Source organism: Felis catus, chromosome A1, assembly GCF_018350175.1.
Source record: "Felis catus isolate Fca126 chromosome A1, F.catus_Fca126_mat1.0, whole genome shotgun sequence".
In the NCBI taxonomy this organism is placed as follows: domain Eukaryota; kingdom Metazoa; phylum Chordata; class Mammalia; order Carnivora; family Felidae; genus Felis; species Felis catus.
The window spans coordinates 140,837,952-140,863,503 of NC_058368.1; the positions used below are offsets into that span (position 1 = coordinate 140,837,952).

The 25,552-nt window shown below is 43.3% G+C and overlaps 1 protein-coding gene across 3 annotated transcripts in view; it reads left to right on the top strand.

Moving 5' to 3' along the window:
* Positions 1 to 24,569, top strand: part of S100Z (S100 calcium binding protein Z) — a 49,895-nt gene extending 25,326 nt beyond the window's left edge. Inside the window, exons 1-5 of one of the 3 annotated variants that reach the window (XM_045062324.1) lie at positions 2,816 to 3,988; positions 17,484 to 17,570; positions 17,862 to 17,942; positions 18,294 to 18,469; positions 22,106 to 24,569. In XM_045062324.1, coding sequence (XP_044918259.1) covers positions 18,329 to 18,469; positions 22,106 to 22,264 — 300 coding nt within the window. In that variant the 5' untranslated portion in view covers positions 2,816 to 3,988; positions 17,484 to 17,570; positions 17,862 to 17,942; positions 18,294 to 18,328 and the 3' untranslated portion in view covers positions 22,265 to 24,569. Of the gene's footprint in view, positions 1 to 2,815; positions 3,989 to 17,483; positions 18,470 to 22,105 lie in introns of those variants that run through there. The other 2 variants (XM_045062323.1, XM_045062321.1) reach the window with 2 other exon arrangements.
* The last annotated feature ends 983 nt before the right edge of the window (positions 24,570 to 25,552 follow it).

Consider the following 25,552-nt stretch of genomic DNA (forward strand, 5'->3'; position numbering starts at 1 on the left):
GCAGAGAGAGAGGGAGACACAGAATCGGAAACAGGCTCCAGGCTCTGAGCCATCAGCCCAGAGCCTGACGCAGGGCTCGAACTCACGGACCGCGAGATCGTGACCTGGCTGAAGTCGGACGCTTAACCGACTGCGCCACCCAGGCGCCCCATTGTGTTTTTTTTTTTTAAGTTCTTGGTCAAAGAGTATGAGTAATATTTTTAAAGGTTTGTTTATTTAAGAAATCTCTGCACCCCACATGGGGCTCAAAGCCATAACCCCAAGATGAAGAGTCTCACACTGCTCCAATTAAGGCAGCCAAGTGTCCCAGGGGTATGTATAATTTTGGTCATAAATTGCCCTCTTGAGATTTTGCCCCAATGTATATATCTGTCAGCAGTGCGTGTCTGTTTGCCCACACTGCTGTAAACACTGAGTTTCCACAGTCTTAAATATTTGTCAGTCTGAACAACTTGGAAGTGATGTCAATATGCTTCTAAGGACAGGCAAGAACAAGCTGTACCTTGAAGCTGCTTCTGGGTCCTTCAGCCTAGACAAGAACAGGAGACTTTGGAGTTTTAATTTTTTTGTTCATGTTTATTTATTTTTGAGAGAAAGAGAGTGCACAAGTGGGGCGGAGGGAGAGGGGGATAGAGGATCTGAAGCGGGCTCTGTGCCGAGAGCAGGAACTGTCTTTACTCCTGTATTTACTTGGTATTTTTTTCTCCACCTCCTTCTCACCAATAAGGCAGTGACATTTGAAAGGTTCTGGCCTTGGGGCAATTTGGTCCCATTTCTGTTTGTATTATCTCTGAGAGGACATCTAAATTACTTTTCTGGGTGGGTTGCAGAAAACTTCTGTTCTATTTGGAAAGTCATTTATTCTAGAACGTTCTCTATTACTCTTTTATGGAGAATGTGAGAACAGGCCTGTGGTCACTACTGCTGGTACCTAAGAGCTTGAAGTCTGAGCCCTGGGCCCTGGGCAGCTCACCATCACCTGCAGAGAAGGGATTAATTCTCAAAATTGCCGCGTCTTGGCTGGGTTCCAAGTTCCTCACCCCAGTTTCACCATGTAGCCTGCGTGAATGACTTAAGTACACAAAAGGGTTTAATTATAGCTTCTGTGTAGCACTGGGTAGACTTAATTAGTTAATCCAGAGAAAGTAGTTTTAGCCAAGCCTTGTGTTGAGCTCTTTCAGAAGCCACTTGGGCACCTGGAGGGGGCTGTGTCTATTTCTTATTGGTGGCAGAATTTCACTCCAACCAAAGATACTTGCAGATGGGAGATTTTGTTAAAAATATGACTGCTTTGTCAGAATTTGTGATTTAAAAAAAAAAATTGAAGGAAAAAATTATAAAAATAAAAAAATTGAAAGGCAAGGAGGGAAATGAGGGTATTTATTTCAATAATAGTTTTTGTTAATTAAAACTAGAATTCTGTTTCCTTTCATTTTACTTTTTAAAAACTTAATTATGGGGGACTTTGTTCCCTCACAGATGGCATATTGTAAAAGGAAGTTCCATGTATCCATCACTCTGTCCTGATGACCAGTATATATTGTTAAATTCTACTCTATCCACCTCCTTATCTTATTTATTCTGAAGCAAATCCCAGAAATCGTATTATTTCACTTGTAAATGTTCCAGTACTCTAAAAAATAGGGAATTTAAAAATTGTGCCTTACAAAAAGCAATTTCTTAATATCAAGTATCCTGTCAGTGTTCAAATTTCCACTTGTCTCAGATGTTCTAATTGGTTTCTTTTTTTTTTTTTTTTTGGTTAAAAAAGAATCAGAATCCACATGAAGCTCACACACTGCAATTGATTAATGTCTTTTTAGTCTCTCCATTTATCCTTTTTCCCCTTTGCAATGTACTTGTTGAAGAAAACAGGTTGTTTGTAGTTTTTCCCATTCTGGACTTTGTTAACCGTGCCCCATTGACAATTTAAAAAGCATACCACAGGATTCAAAGGCTCTGTTGACCAAGAACTCTGGTTATACATCTGTTCATTTTGCACTTAATGGAAAGCAGCTAAGAATAGTAAAATTCGGGGCGCCTGGGTGGCGTAGTCGGTTAAGCGCCCGACTTCAGCCAGGTCACGATCTCGCTGTCTGTGAGTTCGAGCCCCGCGTCAGGCTCTGGGCTGATGGCTCAGAGCCTGGAGCCTGTTTCTGATTCTGTGTCTCCCTCTCTCTCTGCCCCTCCCCCGTTCATGCTCTGTCTCTCTCTGTCCCAAAAATAAATAAACGTTGAAAAAAAAAATAAAAAAGAATAGTAAAATTCGTATGGCTTTGCTTTCTCATGGTGATGTCAGTATGCTTCTAAGGACAGGGAAGAACGGAGAACAGGACCCCCTTCACCCCCGACCACCATCTGGATCTGTCTGGCCATGCCTGGGAATTCTACTCTAACAGGATTCATCCTTAACTGGCAATGTGGACATTTCACATGTGCCTTTTGCTCCTACACATTTGTTCTGATCTCCCTAGAATGCCTATCATTCTGTGATTCTACAGTTTGGATCCTCTTAACTTTCCTTCCCTCTTTCTTTTCCATCCCTTCCTTCCCTCTCCCTCCCTTCATTCCTCTCTTTCTTTTTCTGCTGTTTTAACTTAAGATAACTTATTGCAAAAGGAATAGAGAAATCCCAGTTATAAGAGCACAAGTAAAGGAAACCAAGAGACACGAAGGAGACCCTTATAAAGTGATAAATATTCCTAAAATCTTAGATGCAAAATGCTTTTGATCTTGGCTTGATCCTGAATGATATTGTTTGGTTTGATTATTATATATAAAAAAATTTAATGTTCATTTATTTGGGAGGGGGGGCAGAGAGGGAAGGAGACACAGAATCCAAAACAGGCTCCAGGCTCCAAGCTGTCAGCACAGAGCCCGACGCAGGGCTCGAACTCAGGAACCGTGAGATCATGACCTGAGCTGAAGTCAGACGTTCAACTGACTGAGCCATCTAGTCGCCCCTGGTTTGATTATTGTAGTCAGATTTGGATAACCCTGTTAATGGCCTCAGATATTGGGCACTTGCGGCAGAATTTCAGTAGAAGCCAGAGAATCCATATCCTCCATAGCACCACGGGTGACAGCAGCCATATCTGTAGCCTCCCCAGCCACAGCCATAGCTCAGGCTTCCATATTAGCTGCCGTAGTAGCTCATCGTATCAGGGATGTTGAGTTTGGTTGGTTATTCAAGGCAAGATCCTGAGTGTGAGTTTCAGCATGTGTAGAGGGATGCTTATAGACCTGGGTCAGAGCATGTGATAAATCATGTGTATATCTTTTTGTGTCATTTTTAAATTACCTACTTGATATTCATTTGATGTCCCCTGATACAGGGTAGATCCTCTTCATTTCCATTTTTGGGTGGGGTAGAATAGTTATTTTAGAAAGAGAGAGGTTCCAGTCTTCAGAACCTACGTTGGAGTTCCTTTTTTCAAGATAGTGTTTTGTGTGTTGGACATTTCCTGAGCTGTGCCTTCCCCTCTCTCTTCTTTTGATAGTCATTCTCTAGGCCAAGAGAGATCTTACACCCAGCATTGATGGTCTAAACATTCCCAGTGCTGGCTGCTCTGAGGAGGAATGCACATGGCTGCTGTGATTTCCTGGGACAGGAATTAAACTGGCACCTGACAAGACAGGAGCAAGGCATGACATGACATGTCTGAGAAGACAGAAGATTAAGTTAAATCTCTTGAGCAGATCTAGGGAGCCCAAGCTGTACCTTGAAAGTGCTTCTGGATCCTTCAGCCTGGCCAGGAACAGGAAACTTTGGAGCTTAAACTTTTTTCTTAATGTTTATTTATTTTTGAGAAAGAGAGTGAGCAGGGCAGAGTGAGGGGGGACAGAGGATCCAAAGCGGGCTTTGTGCTGAGAGCCGAGAGCCGGACACGAGGCTCAAACCCACAAACTGAGGTCATGACTGGAGCTGAAGTTGGATGCTTAACCGACTGAGCCACCCAGTTGCCCCGGGAACTTTGGAGTTTTCAAGGTGAGAGTTAAGCAGGACGCCAGGATGGTTACAGGAGCCAGAACAGACTACCTGCAGGACAAGGGGCCTATCAAAACCCACCATCAGGCTGCTCATGGGCTGTGTGTGTGTGTGTGTGTGTGTGTGTGTGTGTGTGTGTGTGTTTCTTTTGCGGCCAAGGTAAGGTCACCTTTTAGAGAGGAAGCCCCATGGCAACTGCTTCCTGCCCTTGTTTGTGCTCCTCAACCCCTCCTCTCTGGCCCAAAGCCCTCCCCCCTCACACTCCAACTACTAGATTTAGAAACCAGAATCTTCCACCTTGGTTTTTTTTTTTTTTTAATCTTCCAGCTGCATTCTGAAGAGATGAGGTAAGGAGAATGCTCTTATCTAAATTTCAGGGGATGGTGATGGGAGCAGTCTTCCTTCAGGGTGCTGGGGCAGTGAGGAGCCCTGGCTGGGAATCCCACAGGTCTGAGGAAGCCTCTGTGGCTGTGCGAATCCAGACTCAGGGCTTGGCAGGCATGTTCCTTATGAGGGAAAGCAGGAAGAACTGTAATTTATGATTCACAGCCCATAAATCTCTGAGTAAACAGAGTGGGAAGGCCCTGAGTCTGGCAAGAAACTGCTGGAGATAGATTCCCTCCCCTCTGTATGCCTCCTCGTGTGGTAAACATTAAGTACTTCTGGAACCAGATGCCCTGGGTTCAAATCCTCACTTCATTGCTGCAGCGACTTTGGGAAAGCTATGAAACCACTCTGTGCCTCAGCTTAAAGAGCTGTAAACCAGGGCTAATAATTCCTCTTAAGATTTTTGAGGATGATGGGGTACCTGGCTAGCTCATTAGGTGGAGCGTGAGACTCTTGATCTCAGGGTCATGAGTTTAAGCCCTGTGTTAGGCATAGAGATGACTTAAAAAAAATTGTTTTTATTACATTTACTTATTTTTGAGAGACAGAGTGAGAGCACGAGCAAGGGAGGGGCAGAGAGAGGAGACACAGAATCCGAAGCAGGCTCCAGGCTCTGAGCAAGCATTCAGCAGAGCCCGATGCAGGGATCGAACCCACGAACCTTGAGATCGTGACCTGAGCTGAAGTCGGACGCTTAACTGACTGAGCCATCCAGGCGCCCCAAAATGCATTCTAACTAGTATAGCCTATAAGAAATTCAAGTCCAAAGAAAGAGCAATAAAATTCATGATCTAATTTCTCCTCCCAGAAGTGTAAGTATACAAGTGATAGGCAAGTAGCTAGGCTATGCAAAACATTGGCATGTCACAGGAAGTTGTGGGTCTGTATTGTAGGTGAATGGAAGTAAAACAGTACTGATACCATTCTCAGGGATCTCAGGTCAGGGTTGAGGAAGTAGGCTTGGGAATTGGAATTTTATAGCCTGAAGGTGAAACCATCATAGTAGATAAAATTCCCTGTGTTGACCACATAGAGCACTGGAGAATACCCACATTTAAAGGGCAGACATTAGAAGGCAAGATTCCTTCAGAGGCAAGGACACAGAGGAAGAAGAGTTAGAGGTTGGAGGGAAAGCCTCATGGTAAGAGATCATAGAAACAAAGAATAGAAGCCTTCAGAAGGCAGGAATGGGAAACAGTGTCAAATACAGCCAACCAGTATAGGACTTGCATATCTCAAATGAAATCTGGGGTTCCATACATCCTCTCTCTGAAATGGATTCGTTAGATAAAAATTCTCTTGATCCATCCCATTCTTGTTTTTAATAATCAAACCTAGAGTCTCTCGAGGAAACTTCCTTACCTAAGGTTTTTAGAAAAAATAAAAATTGTTTATAATAAAATATAACTTCATGAGCTCCTAGGAACATCTTTTGTTGGTTTTTGCCTGCCATTTTCTTTAGCCAGTTTTTAAAAGGGCTTAATGGAAGTTCCTATCTATCCAGAATTTGAAGCAATAAAGATTTTGCTTGCTAAAAGACAGAACAGCCAGGACCGGTTTCAATGTGTCAGTCATCTTTTGATAGGTATACAGAGGGTGGAGCCTCTCTCTTGAAGCAATCGAAATGAAGTTCCAAAAGTATGTGAAACTCCAGGGATTTCCAAGGGTCTTTCGTTCCTTCTCAGTCTTCAGCCATCTTCTCTTGCCAGTCAAATCATGGCACAGATTGGCTTAGGGAACGTCAGGCCAAGAATAAGGTGAGGGGAAATGGCTGATTCCTCTGAGATCCACTGTGTTATCATCGTAGGGCAATGATAACCAGGGTGGAGGCTAATCATTCCCAAGTCTAAAAACATAAATTCTTCACAAGTAACCTCTAAACTTTTATTTCAAAACTATATGTTTATAGGGGCGCCTGGGTGGCTCAGTCGGTTGAGCTTCCGACTTCGGCTCAGGTCATGATCTCACGGTCTGTGGGTTCGAGCCCCGCGTCGGGCTCTGTGCTGACAGCTCAGAGCCTGGAGCCTGCTTCCGATCCTGTGTCTCCCTCTCTCTCTGCCCCTACCCCGCTCTCACTTTGTCTCACTCTGTCTCTCAAAAATAAATAAATGTAAAAAAAAAAAATTAAAAAAAAAAACCAAAAAACTATTTAAGTGAGTAAGTATGGGAGTTTTTCAACTCCTATTCCTTTACAGGGATGATACATAGGAAATGAACCTGCTAAGGCTATAGGCTGTAAAGAGAAATGTCTCAACTTGGTGGATATATAGAATATAAAAAATCTAAAAAAATTTTCAATTGTAACCAGATGGTTTGCTTTGGCTAAAGAAAAGTAAACATTAGGGGCGCCTGGGTGTCTCAGTCAGTTAAGTCTCCAACTTCGGCTCAGGTCATGATCTCACGGTCAGTGAGTTCAAGCCCCACGTCAGGCTCTGTGCTGACAGCTCAGAGCCTGGAGCCTGTTTCAGATTCTGTGTCTCCCTCTCTCTGACCCTCCCCCATTCATGCTCTGTCTCTCTCTGTGTCAAAAATAAATAAACGTTAAAAATTAAAAAAAAAAAAAGTAAACATTAAAGCGTATGGTGTCCATGTATTGAGAGCCAAATTAAGGTAGGAGAAATATATCATTATTATATGAACTTGGGAGCTCAGAGTTGACTAAGATTAGGATATCTGAGCAACTTTTACCGCCACCAATCTATTTCTGAGCTGCTGGGAAAAGGAGGAGTTTGCTTGCTGAAAATGAGCAAATAACTTTGTTGGAGTCCAGGTCTTTTGGAGGCATTAAAGGTATTAAAGTCCCTCCTCCCCCCCCCCAAAAATGATGCAGGATCTTCACGCCCTGGACCCCATCCATCTCTGCTGGAAAGTGAGGAGTCTTCGTCACATGGAGGCAAACACCAAACTCCAGGGAATCTAGTGGTCTAGAAAGGTGCAACCATAATTAGGCTCTGCAGCTTGCCTAAGTTTGTAACTTAACCTGAAACTGGCAAATCCAGTCTATCAGGCCTATTCTTTTTGGAGAGTCTGCTGCTTTCTGGACCAAGGGCAGGGCTCTATGGAGATTTTATCGGTTTAGCAGAGTCTGTCTTGAATGGGGCAAACCACTCAGGGTTCTTAATGGCAAACTATGGAAGTTGAGAGTAGCTGCTGAAACAGAAAAGGATTACATTGAAATAAACATGACTGGCTCTCAAAACTCTTGCAAGGGGCATCTGGGTGGCTCAGTCGGTTAAACATCTGATTCTTGGTTTTGGCTCAGGTCATGATCTCACGGTTCGTGAGTTTGAGCCCCACATTGGGCTCAATGCTGACAGTGCAGAGCCTGCTTGGGATTCTCTCTCTCTCTCCCCTTCTCTCTCTGCCCCTGCCCCCCACCCCAATAAATAAATAAACTTAAAAAAATTTTTTTAACTCTTGTGAAAGCTGTAAGTAAACAATGCTTGAGGTGATTCTTCTAAGAATGATGTCCAAAACCACATGGCAGAATTGGCTGGATGAGAGAACTCCTCCCTCTGTGGCTGATAAGCACCAGAGGCCATTCATTGCCCTGTTTGACTTTACAGTCCTTGCTACTTGCAGCCCCTATACATGCTGCGTCTATACCAGGAACTCTAACCTCATTTGTGGCAGAGAATAAAAAAGATGAGCTTCTGCTACTGAACAAATTTCAGAAACAGAAAACTTTTAGGGTTGCCATTTATTGGAGGAGGCTAGAATGGAGGGAGAAACCTTTCTCCCCGGGGACTCTGGGATGGGCCTTGCTCTCTCAGCTTCTCACTCTGGGAAGCTGGGGAGGGGCTGCTAGGAAGCTTTTGGAGTTCTGGGTTGTGAATCACAAAAACCGACAACTGAGAAATAAGTACTAATGCACTTGAGTGAACTTTGGAAATCAGAGAAGTTTTATTAAGCAGACATTGCTTGGATGATGCTGAGGAGTGAGAAAGCCGTGCTGCTTTGTGATCCGAGGTGATGTTTTCAGTATCAGAAACAGCGGTTTTCGGTTAAACTGTTAATTTTTTAAAAGCCCTGTAGTAACTCTATTAAGCTATTCAAGGAGGTCACTTGCAGCATTGTTACTCCCCCTACATCTTCACTTCTGCTTTGTGGAGAAAGGTGCTGTGGAAAATGGGAAACAGTGCCCCCTCCTGTAAGAGTTTGTCCATTCTGAGACCACATATGAGAATTTCCTTTTTTACGTGTGTATTTCTGAGAACTTATAATAGAAGGCACATATTTATTTACATTGCACCATTTTTCTGAAGAGTCATGTAACAAAGACTAAAATTTTGGGGGCGCCTGGGTGGCTCAGTCAGTTAAGCGGCTGACTTAGGCTCAGGTCATGTGAGTTCAAGCCCCACATTGGACTGTCTGCTTTCAGCACGGAGCCTGCTTCAGACCCTCTGTCCCCTCTCTCTCTGCCCCTGCCCCATTCTCTCTCTCAAAAATAAATAAACGTTAAAAAAAAAAAGACTAAACTTTTAACCAACAAGCTATATAGATGTCTATTGTTTCATAACGATTTACCCAAAATTTTGCTTTAAATATGTATTATCTCATGTAGTTCCTGTGGACAGGAATTTGAGAGCTATGTAGCTGCAGTTGTGGCTTGGGGTTTCCTAAAATGTTGTCATGCGGTCATGTGAAGGCTTGACTGTGGCTGGAGGATCCCCTTTTAAGGAGTCTCATCACATGCCTGGCAGGTTGGTGATGCTTGTTGGCTGAAGACCTCTGTTCTTTGCCACATGGATCTCTCTGCATGGGGCTTGTTGGGTGTCCTCACCACGTGGTAACTGACTTCCCCAGAGCATGTGATCTAAGAGGAAGCAAAGCAGAAGTCACAATGTCTTTTATGCCCTAAGCTTTTTTTTTTTTTTTTTTTTTTTTTTTTTGAGAGAGAGAGAGAAAAAGAGAGTGCCTGTGAGTATGAGCGCAGTGCTCGAGGTAGGGGGAAGGGGCAGAGGGAGAGAGAGAGAGAGAGAAAGAGAGAGAGAGAATCTCAAGCAGACTCCATGATCTCCAAGTTCAGCACAGAGCCTAACATGGGGCTCAGTCTCACCACCCTGGGATCATGACCTGAGCAAAAATCAGGAGTCAAACTGAGCCACCCAGGCACCCCTTTTACGCCCTAGTACAAGTCACACACAATATCCTATTGGTAACACGGATCAGTGATGCTCAGTGTGGGAGGGGACGAACACCAAGGGGTGAATACAGGAGACAAAAATCATTTTGGTGCCATTGTGAAGACTGGCTACCAGTGGGACCTTGTTTCAGCATCCTGGCAGACAAGGACTGTGGTTTTGGCTGACATTGGAAGTGTAATTGTTGGGTTTCCTAATAGCTAGACGATAAACAAGCTGAGGTTCAGACCTGTGGAATAGATGCATGCCACTTGTCCAAACGCGTTCTATTCTACCTGCTTTTTTTTTTTTTCAGTCTAGTCATTGTGACTGGCTAAGGTTCACATCAAGATTCACCCACCTCCTTTGGCCCCAGAATAAATTTGGGCAACCAACAAGCGTTAATATTCTGCTTACCCATCATGTAAAGAACTCTGTTTTAATCTCTATTTGCAGTGAAAGAATTTCCTTAGCTATCTTCTCCTAGTAATTATTTCAGTGTTTAACAGCCTTCATTGTTGGGAAGATTCTTGTTCCCTTCACTATGTTTAAGCTGTTCTTTGTGTGCAACAGTGACAAAAAGTCACAGCTTCTCTATCAGTAATCCTCCATATGCTCAGTGCCATTAAGTCACTTCTCTGGTGAAATAATTGCAGTATTAACTTTTTTTCTCATGCTGACAAAGGTGGGGATTATGTAGGTGTATATACGTATATGCACACTTTTTCAACGTTTTTTTGTTCTTTTGTTTTTTTTATTTATTTTTGGACAGAGAGAGACAGAGCATGAACGGGGGAGGGGCAGAGAGAGAGGGAGACACAGAATCGGAAACAGGCTCCAGGCTCTGAGCCATCAGCCCAGAGCCTGACGCGGGGCTCGAACTCACGGACCGCGAGATCGTGACCTGGCTGAAGTCGGACGCTTAACCGACTGCGCCACCCAGGCGCCCCAATGCACACTTTTTATTAAGGAAAGTCTCAACATAGAGACTCAAACATAGAGACTAAAAAGTAGACTAAAGAACTGCCATGTACCCAGCTGCCAGCTTCACCGGTTAAAATGGACTCATGGCCAGTCTGGTTCAATGTCTTCTCTACCCACTTCCCACCAAACCACCTACCTCCCAGCCTCTGAATTATTTTGAAGCGAATTGTAAAAATCTCCTCATTTCATCTGGGGAAAGAGGTGTTTGACTTGTAACAGAAAAAGGAGGATGTTATTTTTAAGTAATCTCTACACCCAGTGTGGGGCTTGAACTTGCAACGTCGCAATCAAGGGTCATATATTCCCCTGACTGAGCCAGCCAGCTGCTCCTAGAATTCCTCTTCTTTTTTACTGTTAGCTTTAGTCTTCAGGTAGAGGGCAAGATGACGTATCTTGAATTCAGCAGGTATTCAGCAGATATGATACACCTTGAACTCAGGGATGTAGGAGAGATCCTTAAAGGGAAAGAAAAGGGAAGAATCTTTCTGCAGTTCCTGGAGCAGAGACAGACTTTCCTGGCAGAAATGTGTGGCCAGTCTCCTAAGCCTGTTTTGTTTCTGGGTTGTTGTTTGTTTGTTTGTTTGTTTGTTTGTTTTGGACCACAAGGGTGAGGAGAAATGTGCAGTCACAGCTCTCCTTACAGTTCCTGGTTCCTCAAGGGACCCCTGCCCTTCACGTCATTGTCCTAATTGTTTTCAGAAGAATGAGAAACAGGACAGCCCCCCCCCACCCTCCACAGTGAACCCACGTGCTGATCCTTAAACCAACTTTGGAATAAAAAACTTTGTCAAAGGAAAAGGAGTTCAAGGGCATTAATTTGAGGTTGTCCTTTTCCTCTCATGAAGGAGGAGGCCCACTTATGTACCTTATGGTTGGTTTGGTATTTAATAATGTATTTTTCAGTAATATTTGAGCATTTGTCCTGAATTATGTAATTTCTCACGGACTCTATATAGCACTGGGAAAATATTTGCTGCTTAATAGTGTGTGTAAAAAGAGCTTTGCAAACTCGAAAGTGCCCGAGGAAAGCCAGTGGATAGTACAGCCAAAAATCTATATTTAGGTGGTTCAAATGCTTTGTCAACTCCATGATTTTTAAAACACTCCATTGCATATTTTTTTTTAGTTATAAAAGTAAAAAGAGCTATTACTGAAGATTTAAAATTACCAAAACCAAGAATAACACATGTAGAAAAAAGAAAAAACCTCCTTCAAAAACGCCTATTAACATTTTTGCATAGTTCCTTTATCTTTTCTCTTGCATATATAAACAAATGGCATAATCATTTTGAACCTAGAATTTTATATACTAAGTATTAAAATTCAACATTGCACCTTAAAAGACATTGCCTAATATGGAGATAGATTATAATTTTAGATATTATACAATTATAATTGATATTTAATTGAAAATACAATTTAATGGCAGCATTGAAACTTTTCAAAAGCATCCATAATTCTATTAGATAACTATTCAAACTATTCGTATTTTCCTTCTCTTCTACATGTATGCAGATTTTTTTCCATGACTGCACCCATATGGTTATTTTGCTACTGTCATTTATTGTGCTGGGAAAAATATTTTTGCATTTCTGTAGTTTTTCTTTTTTTTTTCTTTTTTCTGTTTTTTTTTTCTTCAGTCTTTCTAATTCCAATTTTAAATGGCTGCATAACTTTATGTATTTCTTTATTTTTGTCAGACACACATGGGTTTGAACGTCAGCATGCTGTAATCTAGTTATGTGCTTCTGGGAAAGTTTCTTTGACTAGCTTTATTGAGTTATAATGGAGCACATAATAAAGCACACATTTATTTAAAAAAAAATTTTTTTTAACATTTATTTATTTTTGAGACAGAGAGAGACAGAGCATGAACGGGGGAGGGTCAGAGAGAGGGAGACACAGAATCTGAAGCAGGCTCCAGGCTCTGAGCCGTCAGCCCAGAGCCTGACGCGGGGCTCGAACCCACGGACCGCGAGATTGTGACCTGAGCCGAAGTCGGCCGCTTAACCGACTGAGCCACCCAGGCGCCCCTAAAGCACACATTTAAAAGGTATATTTGGATAAATTCTGACATGTGTACATCATCACCACGATCAAGACAATGACCATATCCATCACCCGCAAAAGTTTCCTCATGCTGCCTTGTAATCCCTCCCTCCCACACGCATGTAATCATAGATTCCATCCATGTCATAGCTATGAAAATGTCAGACCATTTGAATCAGGTTGAATAAAAAGACAAGGGGCGCCTGGGTGGCTCAGTCGGTTAAGTGTCCAGCTTCAGCTCAGGTCATGATCTCACGGTTGGTCCGCTCAAGCCCTGCGTCAGGCTCTGTGCTGACAGCTTGGAGCCTGCAACCTGCCTCGGATTCTGTGTCTCCCTCCGTGCCCTACTCCTCACCGCCCCCCCTCCCCCCGCCCAGCTCACACTCTGTCTTTTGCTCTTTCTTAAAAATAAATAAGTATTAAAAAAAATTTTTTTTAAAGGACAAAACTGGAAACTTTGCAAGGAGGCAATTTGGCCTCCTGCATAACTCTGGCCTTGACCCCAGAGGCAGAGCCTCCTAGGATTTTGTGGCAGGTTCAGCAGCCTGGGGGGCTGGGTGGTGTCCCAGTTAATATGATGGCCTATTTTTTTCACATATTTCCTTTCTTTTAGACTCCTGGGCCACGGCCTCACTTAAACCAACTCTCCTCTTTTTGCCTCCTACCTGTGGATTTGTACTTTTTTCCTCCAAAATAGCCCTTACTTGTAAACTCCCCCAGATCTGAAATTTCCATTTTTCTCATTCTTTGCACACCATCTTGGATGCACAATTATACCTTTTAGCCCTAAGGGTTATGACCCATGCCAGAGATTGAAAAGTAAAACGTAATAATGAATAGAATATGTAAAGGGACTTAAACAGATGTGTCTTCCTTGCCCACCCTGGGATTTCATGTCACTTGTAAATTTGCGTTCCTAGCCTGACAGAGTCCTTTTGACATTATCTTTGTTTCTGAAAGGCTCCTGGAGGGTGGAGGTTGAGGCTGGCTTACATCACAGATAAGCCCGCTGAAGGGCCAAGAGTCTTACACAATTTCAAGCGCATTCTGGGAATGAGAGTGTTTCCAGATGCAGTCCTACAGCCTGACGCTAAGGGGCAGCATGTACCAAAAGAAATATCTAGGTCTGCTAAAACCAAGCAGAAACCAAGTAGAAACCACCTTGTTTCTAAATCCCAAGAGCAAAGAAGACAGAGGTCACATTCTCATCTCTCGAATCAGATTATAGCACGACAATTTTACATATATATTCCATTAAGAGTTTTGCCTGCCATCTGAATTCTCCAAGTTAATTCATTTGTGGTTGAATATGATTTAAATATAATACTGCTGAGACATACGTGCTCTGTAAGACTTAATGCATTTATTAACTTCAGCAACTTAATCTGAAAGTATTTAATTCCAAATTCAAACTGCTTACATTATTTGAAATGACTATTTTCTGTCTCTCCCTTTGATGAAACAAAAGTTTTTTATATGAAGTAAAGACAATCAAATCTTTAGACAATTAAACTAGACAAGGCTGAAATCTTTGAAGATCTTAGTTTCCCACTATGGGTCTTTTGCTCATTAGTCCATCCACCAGCAAAGATTTCTGAGCATTCCCCTCCTATTGTTGGAATTGGTGCTAACATTTCAGAGATGAACCAGATATCAAATCTGCCATCAAAGGGCTCATTCATGGTCTGTAGAGTGGAGACTATATGAGCAGGCTAACAAAAAAAGTGACTACAGGAATGTGTGCTAAATGAAATGATAAAAACGATAAAGAGATGCTCCAGTGGATAAGAAGACAGGTGGGCATCTACCCAAGGTGGGAGTTTCAAAGTTGGGAAAGTGCTGGAAAACTTCCAAGAGGAGATATTTGAACTGAGCTTCAAAGAATAGACACACTGAGCTTTCCAGAATGTGCCAAGGCAAGGAAGAATGAGAGCACAGCATTTTGGTCAGTTTTTAGGCAAGGTGGGAATTTTGACCGCACAGGGGTGAGGGCCGTGATTGGGCTTTTGCTAAACTGGTCTGACAGCAGAATGGAAATGGGAATGGAGAACAGAAAGTAGAGAGAACAGAAAGGAAGCTACCTCTGTTTTGGTAATAGAGATCAAAATTATGAAGTCCCAAGGTGGGGAAGAATGGAGAGAAATGGGCGAGATCAACTGGTATTTAAACATAGTGACAGAAGTGGCACATGGGTGGCTCAGTCGGTTAAGCGTCCGACTTCAGCTCAGGTCATGATCTTTCAGTTTGTGTGTTCAAGCCCCGCATCCGGCTCTGCAGTAACATCCGGGAGCCTTGAGCCTGCTTGGGATTCTGTGTCTCCCTCTCTATCTGCCCCTCCCTAGCTTGTGCTCTCGCTCTCTCTTGCTCGCTCTCTCTCTCTCAAAAATAAATAAACATTAAAAACAAAAAAAAAAAAATGCTTTCCTTGGGGGGAGAGGCAGGATCATGATGCTGAGAAGCTCAGAGCCCCTTGCTTCAGCTCTCACCTCTGCCACAAGCTGTGTGATCCTGGGGTAGTTAGTCACCACAGTCTGTTTCCCCATCTGTATAAATGGGCTAACGTAGTACCTACTTAACAGAAAGTATTACATGAGTTCCAATATGTGCCTGCCACATAGTAAGTGCTATGTATGTGTCAGCTGCTATTATCCTTACAGGGAAAAAAAAAAAATATATATATATATATATATATATACACACACACACACACACACACAATTTATATAAGATACATATTATATATGTACCCTTACAAATAAATGTACATGATAGTCTCAGCATGTGGTACGCCTTGTTTTTTTCACTTAACGTATCTTAGAAATCTTTAAAAAAAATTTTTTTTTTTAAATTTTTTTTTTTTAACGTTTATTTATTTTTGAGACAGAGAGACACAGAGCATGAACGGGGGAGGGGCAGATAGAGAGGGAGACACAGAATCGGAAACAGGCTCCAGGCTCTGAGCCATCAGCCCAGAGCCCGACGCGGGGCTCGAACTCACGGACCGCGAGATCGTGACCTGGCTGAAGTCGGATGCTTAACCGACTGCGCCACCCAGGCGCCCCTAAAAAATTTTTTTTAATGTTTATTTTTCAGAGAGAGACAGAGCATGATCGGGGGAGGGGCAGAGAGAGGGAGACACAGAATCCAAAGCTCGGGGGAGGGGCAGAGAGAGGGAGACACAGAATCCAAAGCAGGCTCCAGGCTCTGAGCTGTCAGCACAGAGCCCGATGTGGGGCTTGAACCCACAAGCCGTGAGAGCATGACCTGAGGTGAAGCAGACACTTAACCAACTGAGCCACCCAGGTGCCCCTGGAAATCTTTTTATATCACTACATGGATCTATCCCAATCTTCACTAAAGTTGCATATTATTCCACTGGATGAATGTACCTACATATATTCAAATATTTATCAGGCATTTTGGTTACACCAGGCCCTGTGTAAACGTGACAGATAAACCTTGCCCTTGGTGCAAATCTTGTTATTTTTATTGGGGTTGTGTTGCATACATAGAATTCAGAAAACATTGGCAGCTTTTTTATTTTGGGTCTTCCTACACAAGAACATTATAAGAAATGATTCTCACCTGAGTGTTGTCAAGTAATTTGTATCAGTTATTATAACATAATATAATATAATATAATATAATATAATATAATATAATATAATATATAATAATATTGCCATAGTATAACTAATATAAGTAATATGTGCTTAAGTTCTTGCTTTTTTCTTTTTTTTTTTAATTTTTTTTAATGTTTATTTATTTTTGAGAGACGGAAAAAGAGAGGGAGACAGAGCATGAGCAGGGGAGGGGCAGAGAGAAAGAGACACACACACAGAATCCGAAGCAGGCTCCAGGCTCTGAGCTGTCAGCACAGAGCCCAACACGGGGCTTGAACCCACAAACCGTGAGATCATGATCTGATCCGAAGTCAGATGCTTAACCAAGTCAGCCACCCAGGCACCCCTCACCCAGGAAAGTGTTAATGGAGAGGGACAAGGGTGGGGAATGGTGGAGAGAGAAATTTACTTCTATTTCAAACTCTTGAGTATTGAAAATACTATGATTTTAGCATATGTGACATTCTTTTAATAATAAAACACTAATTTATTTTTGAAAATTGGACTTTAGGTATCTATTTAGTGAGAACCTCCCAGGGGAGCTCCAGGGAAGTTTCAGTGGAGTGTGTGGGTGGTAAGAAGGAGGGGGATGGGCTGGCAGAGGCTCCGTCCCAACAGGCTTGTTGAAAGGAAATATAAATATTGCTTTTTATATAATTGAATTTCAGCCTTGAGAAGACAGGCAGTGTTTAAAAGCACAGTAGCCAATTTCTGGCTTTAGTTTTTCTTTTTTCTATGAGTTTTCTGACTTGGAATCCTGCCTCACGTGGTTTCTTGCATACACAGCTGCTCTGGGCTTTTGTTCTTTCTCTTTCCTTCTTTGCTTCCTTGAAAGTGAGCAAGAGCAGGGGAGGAGCGGAGAGAGAGGATATGAAGCAGGCACTGCAGGCACCGTGCTCAGGGCAGAACCCACTTGGGGCTCAATCTCACACACGTTGAGATCATGACCTGAGCTGGAATCAGGAATCAGTTGCTTAACTGATTCAACCACCCAGCACTCCTGGGATTTTTTTCAGTTTCAGTCTTTTGACTCGGTAATACATTCCTATAACTGAAAAAGTTAGATCAGCTGAAAATGTATAAATAAGAACTCTTATTCCCAGCCAGTCTGTCCCACCCTCTTTCCCCTAACTCCTTATAGCTACCACTTCTATTTCTTATGCATCTTTTCAGTGACTCCTTGGGCAAATGCCAGTATATATGCATATATATTCGTGTAATTTGTGGGTTTTTTTCTTTTGTTACACAGCTAGGATTGCTTTGTTCCTTTCTAACTTGGCTTATGGAGAGCTTCCTTATTCTCTTTTTTTTTTTTTTTTTTTTTTACAGCTATACAAGCATCCATTGGATTCGTTTAACTAGTCTGCTCTGTTTATTCCCTTGACCTTGCTCTTGGCCCTGCTAAGGAGTCTACAGGTTTGAACCAGTGTTTCTTCTTTTCTCCTCTATTTTTAAAGCTCTTCCCAGGCACCAACTTCCTAGCACCTGAATGTGAGTTCTACCCATATTCCCCACAGGGAGGCTACTGAAGGCTTCCTCTTTGCCTCTCATTGGCCTTCTCATCTAACGCTCACTGGGCGCTGGCCCTACCTTGAGGGCCCTCGGGGCAACAGAGCACACCTGTTCCTTCTGACGATTAAAAACAGACCCAGAGGCCCTTCCATTTGAACCTCTCCTTGCTGGTAATTTTTGTCTTCTGGGAAACAGGCGTGCCTAGGTGGAACCCGGATTTAAAGAGTAGAGTTTAATGATAAACACCTGTTGCCGAGTTGTGCCCTGGGGGAACAGGTACGAAATCGGGTATTTTCTTCATCTTCTATTTATTTTTAATCTACGTTTGATTTATTTTTTTTAAATCTATGTTTTAATATCGACCCAATTTATGTCTGATTGCTAACTTGTGAACCCACTGGAACTGCTAGCTTTGGGGGAAGTGGAGATTGGGGAGGAGCAAACTCACCTGCACAGGTCTCCTCGCAGCCTGCCCCAGATGCACAGACGCTTTAACTGAAGTTCATTACGGCCTAGCGAGCGTCCCCCGTGGCGCGGGAGGATTGGGGGAGGCAGTATTCTGTTCTCATGCATGGGTTGAGGCTTCCCCATCTGCTTCTTTTGAACAAGTGTTTTTTTCCCCCCGAGTGTGGTGGCCAGTCCCTGGAAGTGATCAGGTTAACATGCCCACTCAGCTGGAGATTGCCATGAACATCATGATTAGAATCTTCCACCAGTACTCCTGCAAGGAGGGGGACAGATTCAAGCTCAACAAGGGGGAACTGAAAATGCTCCTGCAGCAAGAGCTCACGGAATTCCTCTCGGTGAGTGGCAGCTTACACATGCAAGGGTAACCCGTACGGTCTCCTACCACTCTGCCACAAACAGTGCGATTGATTTGGGGTTGTTTTTAATGTTTATTTTTGAGAGAAAGAGACAGAGAGCACTGGGGAGGGACAGAGACAGGGAGACCGAGGACCTGAAGCGGTCTCTGTGCTGACAGCAGTGAGCCCGATGCCGGGCTCGAACCCAGGAACCTTGAGATCATGACTGGATCCGAAGTCGGCAGCTCAACCAACTGAGCTCCCGAGGTGCCCCTCAACAGTGCAGTTTGCACTGCGATTCAAAAGCCAGGCAAGCAAACAGTAGAGGCCTTGGTTTTCTGTGTACTGTCAATTCCTGAACAACACAGGTTTGGGCTGCGTGGGTCCTCTTCTCTGTGGATCTTTTACAGTGCAATCCTCCTATAAGTGTATTTTCTCTTACGATTTTCTTTTTTTTTTTAATTTTTTAAATTTTTATTTTAAAAAACAATTTTTTAAACATTTATTTATTTTTGAGACAGGGAGAGACAGCATGAATGGGGGAGGGTCAGAGAGAGAGGGAGACACAGAATTTGAAACAGGCTCCAGGCTCTGAGCTGTCAGCACAGAGCCCGATGCGGGGCTTGAACTCACGGACCGCGAGATCATGACCTGAGCCGAAGTCGGCCACTTAACCGACTGAGCCACCCAAGCGCCCCTCTTAGGATTTTCTTAATAACGTTTCTCTCCTCTAGCTCTTTTATTGTAAGAGTACAGTAGATAATACCTATCACATACAAAATATGTGTTAATCTACTGTTGATGTTATCAGTAAGCCTCCTGTGCTCAGCAGGCTATTAGCAGTGAAGTGTCTGGGAGGTCACAACTTTCTGGGGAGTCAAAAGTTGCGCACAAATTTTCATGTCTTTAGGAGGGGTGGGCCTCCCTAACCCCTGTGTTACTGGAGAGTCAGCTGGATGTAGGCATGGACCCTTCTCCTTATCGCCTGTGGCTAGAGTTTCCCAGGGTTGTAAATGATATTTAGGCTTTCCTCAATTATTCAACATTCCTGGGTAGCAAAGAAGCAGCTAGTTTTACCAGGAGTTTTGGTTGTAACTAGTGGCCCTAGTTACCCCTGGGGCTTTGTCTAGTTGTCTATAAAATTAATATTATGTATTATGCCAGAAATGAAGCCCGGGGGACTTCACGCTGTGGTGACAAATACTTAGCTTTGTCAGGAAGCAGAGGCTGATTCTGCGTGACAGAAAGGGTGTGTCTGGCCAGTGACCAGTTGGGTAGCAAAGAGATTCACATCTCAAAATAGCCAGGAGTTAATAAATCTACCCGTAAATAAAGGCTTACAATGAAGTGTTTGGGGGCTCTTCCCTTCTGAGGAAAACGCTTTACTCTGATGTTTATGGGGCTGCCTTGAATTGACTGGAGCACAACGTGCTGCCCTGGCGTGATGTTATTTGTCCAAACCCTGTATTAAGACTCTAGTGTTTGGGGTGCCTGGGTGGCTCTCGGTTAAGCGGCCGACTTCGGCTCAGGTCATGATCTCGCGGTCCGTGAGTTCGAGCCCGGCGTTGGGCTCTGTGCTGACAGCTCAGAGCCTGGAGCCTGTTTCAGATTCTGTGTCTCCCTCTCTCTCTGCCCCTCCCCTGTTCACGCTCTGTCTCTCTCTGTCTCAAAAATAAATAAACGTTAAAAAAAAAAATTAAAAAAAAAAAGACTCTAGTGTTTGTAATCACAACACTCTTTTCTCCTCCGCCTTCTTTAGGAAAACTTTAAAGTCAAAACATTTTTTCAGGGGCACCTGGGTGGCTCAGCCAGTTCAGTCAGCTCAGGTCACAATCTCACGGTTTACGAGTTTGAGCCCCACATCGGGCTTTGTGCTAACAGCTCAGAGCCCGGAAGCTGCTTCAGATTCTGTGTCTCTTTCTCTCTCTGCCCCTCCCCTACTCGCTCTCTGTCTCTCTGTCTCTGCCTCTCTCAAAAATAAATAAACATTAAAAAAAATTTTAAAAATACTTTTTCAAGTAATCTCTATGTCCAGTGTGGGGTTTGCACTCATGACCCTGAGATCAAGAGTCACATGCTCTACCGACTGAGCCAGCCACGCACCCCTAAAGTAAAAAAAATTTAACATAGTAATTCTTTAAAAACGATTTTTTTAAGTTTATTTATTTATTTTGAGAGAGACAGAGACAGCCCGAGGTGGGGAAGGGCGGAGAGAGAGAGAGAGAGAGAGAGAGAGAGAGAGAGAGAGAGAGAGAGAGAGAGAGAGAATCCCAAGCAGCCTCCTTGCTGCCAGCCTAGAGCCTGACTTGGGTTTGAACTCTCCAAACCATGAGATCATGACCTGAGTCAAAACCAAGAATCAGACGCTTAAACTGACTAAGCCACCCAGGCGCCCCTAACACTGTAATTCTCCACAGTACCTTTTTAGTGATTTTAGGAGTCCCCAGGAACTTAAAAAAATTTTTTTTCAAATTCTGGTCCCACCTTGTGTTCCACACTGATGATGCAGAGACAGACTGCTTGGGATTCTCTCTCTCTCCCTCTGTCTCTGCCCCTCCCCTGCTCTCTCTCCTCTTTCTCTCTCTCTCTCAAAAGAAATAAAAAAACTTAAAATTTTTTCTCATCAACTACCAGTCATAGGACAAGTGAGTGCTTCCTAGTCCCACCCTTTCTGGACCCTGACCCCTCTATGGGCTCCGTGTTGTACTTTGTGCCCCTAACATGCAGTCCTCCTTACAAGATGTATACTTCATTAGGTGCCTCTTTTGTGTGTGTCTGTCAAGTGTTGTGCTAAGTAAGGCTGTCAGATAAAATATTGTGCTTCCCACGCAGTATTTGGGACATACTTACAAAATTACTTATTGTTCATCTGAAATTCACATTTAACTGGCTGTCCTATACTTTTATTTACTAAATCTAGCAACCTGGTGTTGAAGTACGGCCCAACTTTGTGGGGAGATATTTTCCTCATTTTATAGATAAGGAAATTAAAAAATGTTAAGTGATTTGCTCACTGTCGCATTGTTGGTAAATGGTAGAGCCACTTACTATCCCCTTTTGGCTTTAAAGCCTGCTTTGTTCCATGTCTCCTGCTCTGGCCCTCAACCTTTGAAGTTGCGTAAATGCATTTTCAAGATCAACAGCTCACTCTGATGTTGTTTGCTCTTCTCAGTGTGAATTATATGGCCTGAGCCAGAATTATGTGGCCAGAATTATATGGCCCTGGGGCAGAAGGCTAGACTCATTTAGAATTGGTGCTTGCTTTAAATCTACCTGCAAATGGGCTCTTGGAAATTGCCCTTAGATTCTGAAATGGAAATTAAAACTTTAGTGTAAATAAAAGGACAATGTTGGGGCGCCGGGGTGGCGCAGTCGGTTAAGCGTCCGACTTCAGCCAGGTCACGATCTCGCGGTCCGGGAGTTCGAACCCCGCGTCGGGCTCTGGGCTGACGGCTCAGAGCCTGGAGCCTGTTTCCGATTCTGTGTCTCCCTCTCTCTCTGCCCCTCGCCCGTTCATGCTCTGTCTCTCTCTGTCCCAAAAATAAATAAACGTTAAAAAAAAAAATTTAAAAGGACAATGCAATTTCATTATGAACCTCAAAGCCTGGGAGTTAGTAACGTTCTCTTTCCTTTTAGTGCCAGAAGGATCCCCAGTTGGTTGATAAGATAATGCAGGACCTGGATGCCAATAAGGACAACGAAGTGGATTTTAATGAATTCGTGGTCATGGTGGCAGCTCTGACAGTTGCTTGTAACGATTACTTTGTGGAACAACTGAAGAAGAAAGGAAAGTAAAGATAAGTAGTAAGCTGACCTAAGGGCAGAAATCTATCCATAGTTATTTGCTTCCTGTTCATCTGCAGTCTTCAGACCTATAGTTACAGTAATGCCATTGATAGAAATAATATACATATAACTAATTGCTAGCATTATTAAATGGTGTGTACCTGAATATATTGATTTAAATATTCCAAATCTTATAGGCCCTGCTCGAAATCTTCCTGTCCCATTAAGGATGTTGTATGCCTTTTTGTGTCTGTCAAAGAGCAAGCGTCACAAAGTTTCACCACTTCCAAATGAGACGAAAGCTTAGCACACTTCTAAGAGACACTTCTCACCCTGAAACTGTATCTGGAACTTCTTATCCCATGAATGAAAAGAGGTGGCTCTCCCACCCTCTGGTGATTCTGTTTCACACGGAAGAAGCTGTGCAGGTCCGTAAGCAGAAAGGCTGATAAACAGAAGGGCTGGCTTTGTCAGTGAGATAGGTCAGGAGAGGGCGCCATATTCAGAGCTAGGTATTCAAGCCACAAGAGCTGAAGCCAGCAGCTCTTGAAGGCTGGTGTACAAGTACCTTCCTTTGCTCCTTGGGTCCCCTAATTCTGGGGCACGTATTTTACACCACTTCCCAGGGCTTCCCCTGGGGCTAAGCTTCAGTTGCCTGCCCTGGGAGGCTGGCTTGATATCACACCTTCTCTGGCCTACCTCCTTTTCTTTGTCTCACCACACACGCCCACCGTGTGTCTCTGCCCCTCTCAAATAGCTGACTCGCATGCAAATCCTTGACTCACCATCTGCCCGGGGCAACCTAGACTGTGGCAGATCCCTCGGAGAATTTTAGAAAGAAAATGGTGGGTTGTGCGTGGAAACACTTACCCTGGCTGCTGTTTGAAGAAAGGGCCATAGAGAGGGCCAGTGTGGAAGAGAGAGACTAGTTAGGAGGCCGTTCTTTGTTCTGAGTGAGAGACGATGGTGTCCCAGGCCAGGATTCGAGCAATGGAGATCAACTTGTTAAGTGTTTTGGATGTGGGAGTGGTAGGACGTGCCAATGGACTGGTGAGGAAGGGTCAGAAAAGAGAGCACCGCAGGGCAATAGAGCACTCACTGCTCTTGCCCATCCTATGAATGTTCTCCCTTTCTTCCATGTATTAGGGCCCTGATTTGTGTGGGCTAGTAATCAATGTGCCCAGCTAAAAAAGCTGTATTTCCCAGTCTCCCTTGCAGCTGAGGTGGAGCTTGTAACACAGTTCTGGACAATGGGACTCAAGCAGAAGTCTCCTGGGAATTTTGCTATTTCCATACAGGTTCTATACCTTCACCTTGTTAATTCGTTCCTTGTCTTTCCGTTGGAATGTAGATGTGAGGCTGGAAGTGAGGCTGCCAGCTTGCAACCATGAGGATAGTGAAGAAAAAGATAGAAGGAGTTGGGACTTTGTGGTCATTGAGGAGGCACGGCACAGCCCTGGTCTGCCTGTCTCTGGTCCTCCTATTGTGTGAAAAAAGAATGACTGTTCTCTGGTTAAGCTGAATTCTGTACATGGAGCCAAACATAGTCTCTAATGTTTAGATTTTTGGTCAAGCAAATGATGCGATTTACTAAATGGGAAAGACTGAGAGAGGAACAGCTTTAGTGTGGGGACATTGGGGAGAATAGCTCCATTTATTTATTTACTTTTATTTTATTTTATTTATTTTTTTCAATATATGAAATTTATTGTCAAATTGGTTTCCATGCAACACCCAGTGCTCATCCCAAAAGGTGCCCTCCTCAGTACCCATCACCCACCCTCCTCTCCCTCCCACCCAAATAGCTCCATTTAAAATGCCTACTGGACATCTAAGTGGAGATATTACATGGGCAGTTGGATAGATGATCCAGTCCAGAGCTCAGGGTAAGGAGTGGAATTAGAGATCCACATTTGGAAGTCATTAGCATCTAGATGATATTAAGCCATGGGCCTAGAGATCACTTAGGATGAGAATGTAGGGAGGGAAGAAGAAATATCCAACAGTTAGCTGTCAGGAAAAAGAGCAACCTGCAAATCATACAGCAGAGGCATGGCCAGGAAAACAGAAGGAAAACCAGGACAGTATGGTGCCTCAGAAGCCTGGAGAAGAAAGTATTTGAAGAAGGAAAGAGGGCAAATCCACTGAGAGGAGAAGTTAAGATGACAGTGGAGAACTAGCCATTACATTTGCCACGGTAGAGATGATCGAAGACATCAATGACCCTGATGAGAGTGATTTTGCTTGCAAAAGTATCTATGTCCCAGTCTGGCAGACAGTAGACACTCAATAAATATTTGTTAAGTAAATGAAAGAAACTGTCAACTGGTGATTTTCTAGTGCTAGGACCTGTCATTATTTCTTCTTTAAATAGAAAAATAGTTGGGGCGCCTGGGTGGCCCAGTCGGTTAAACATCCTACTCTTGATTTTGGCTCAGGTCATGATCTCACAGTTTGTGAGATCGAGCCCCAGGTCAGACTCTGCACAAATAGCAAGGACCCCTTGCTTGGGATTCTCACTCTCCCTCTCTCTGCCCCTCCCCCACTTGCATGCATGCATGTGCGCGTGCTCTCTCTCTCTCAAAAATAAATAAACATTAAAAAATAAATAAATAGAAGGGGTGTCCAGGTCCTCAGTCAGTTAAGCCTCCAACTTTGGGCTCAGGTCATGGTCTCACGGTTTGTGGGTTCAAGCCCCTCATTGGGCTTTGCGCTGATGATGTGGAGCCTGCTTGGGATTTTCTCTTTCTCCTTTTTTTCTCTGTACCTCCCCTACTTGGTCCCTCTCTCTTTCAAAATAAATAAATAAACTTAAAAAAAAAAGAATAATGTTTTTGTCTCTCACAAACCAGTTCTGAGCAGACAGGACAGGGAGCTTTAGATGTCAGAGCATTCAAGAGAAGAAATGTATACTCTTAGTATTGACTCCTGTCTCTCAAAAGGTTGGGGAAGAATGAGAAGAAAAAAAGTGAACCACATATTTCAGAGGGGCTCAGACTTTGTTCTTAGAAGATGGTACACTACTTACGCAAGAGAAGGTCTGAATATTTCTCAGGGGCTTTTAAACATTTCATTTTAATTTGGTTCGAAGTTTACAATCCTAAGATGGGTCACCAAAACATGAAAAGTAAATCCAAACTTTTCCTCACATCCAATTCAAGAAAGGACGTTCTCAACATAGAGAAATAAATGAAGAAACAATGTTCATTTCATGCTCTTTCTAAAAATCGATTAAAAATAAGGAAAAGCAATTTATGTGTCAAATTAGATTTCAAGTGCATAAGATTACTTGATGCA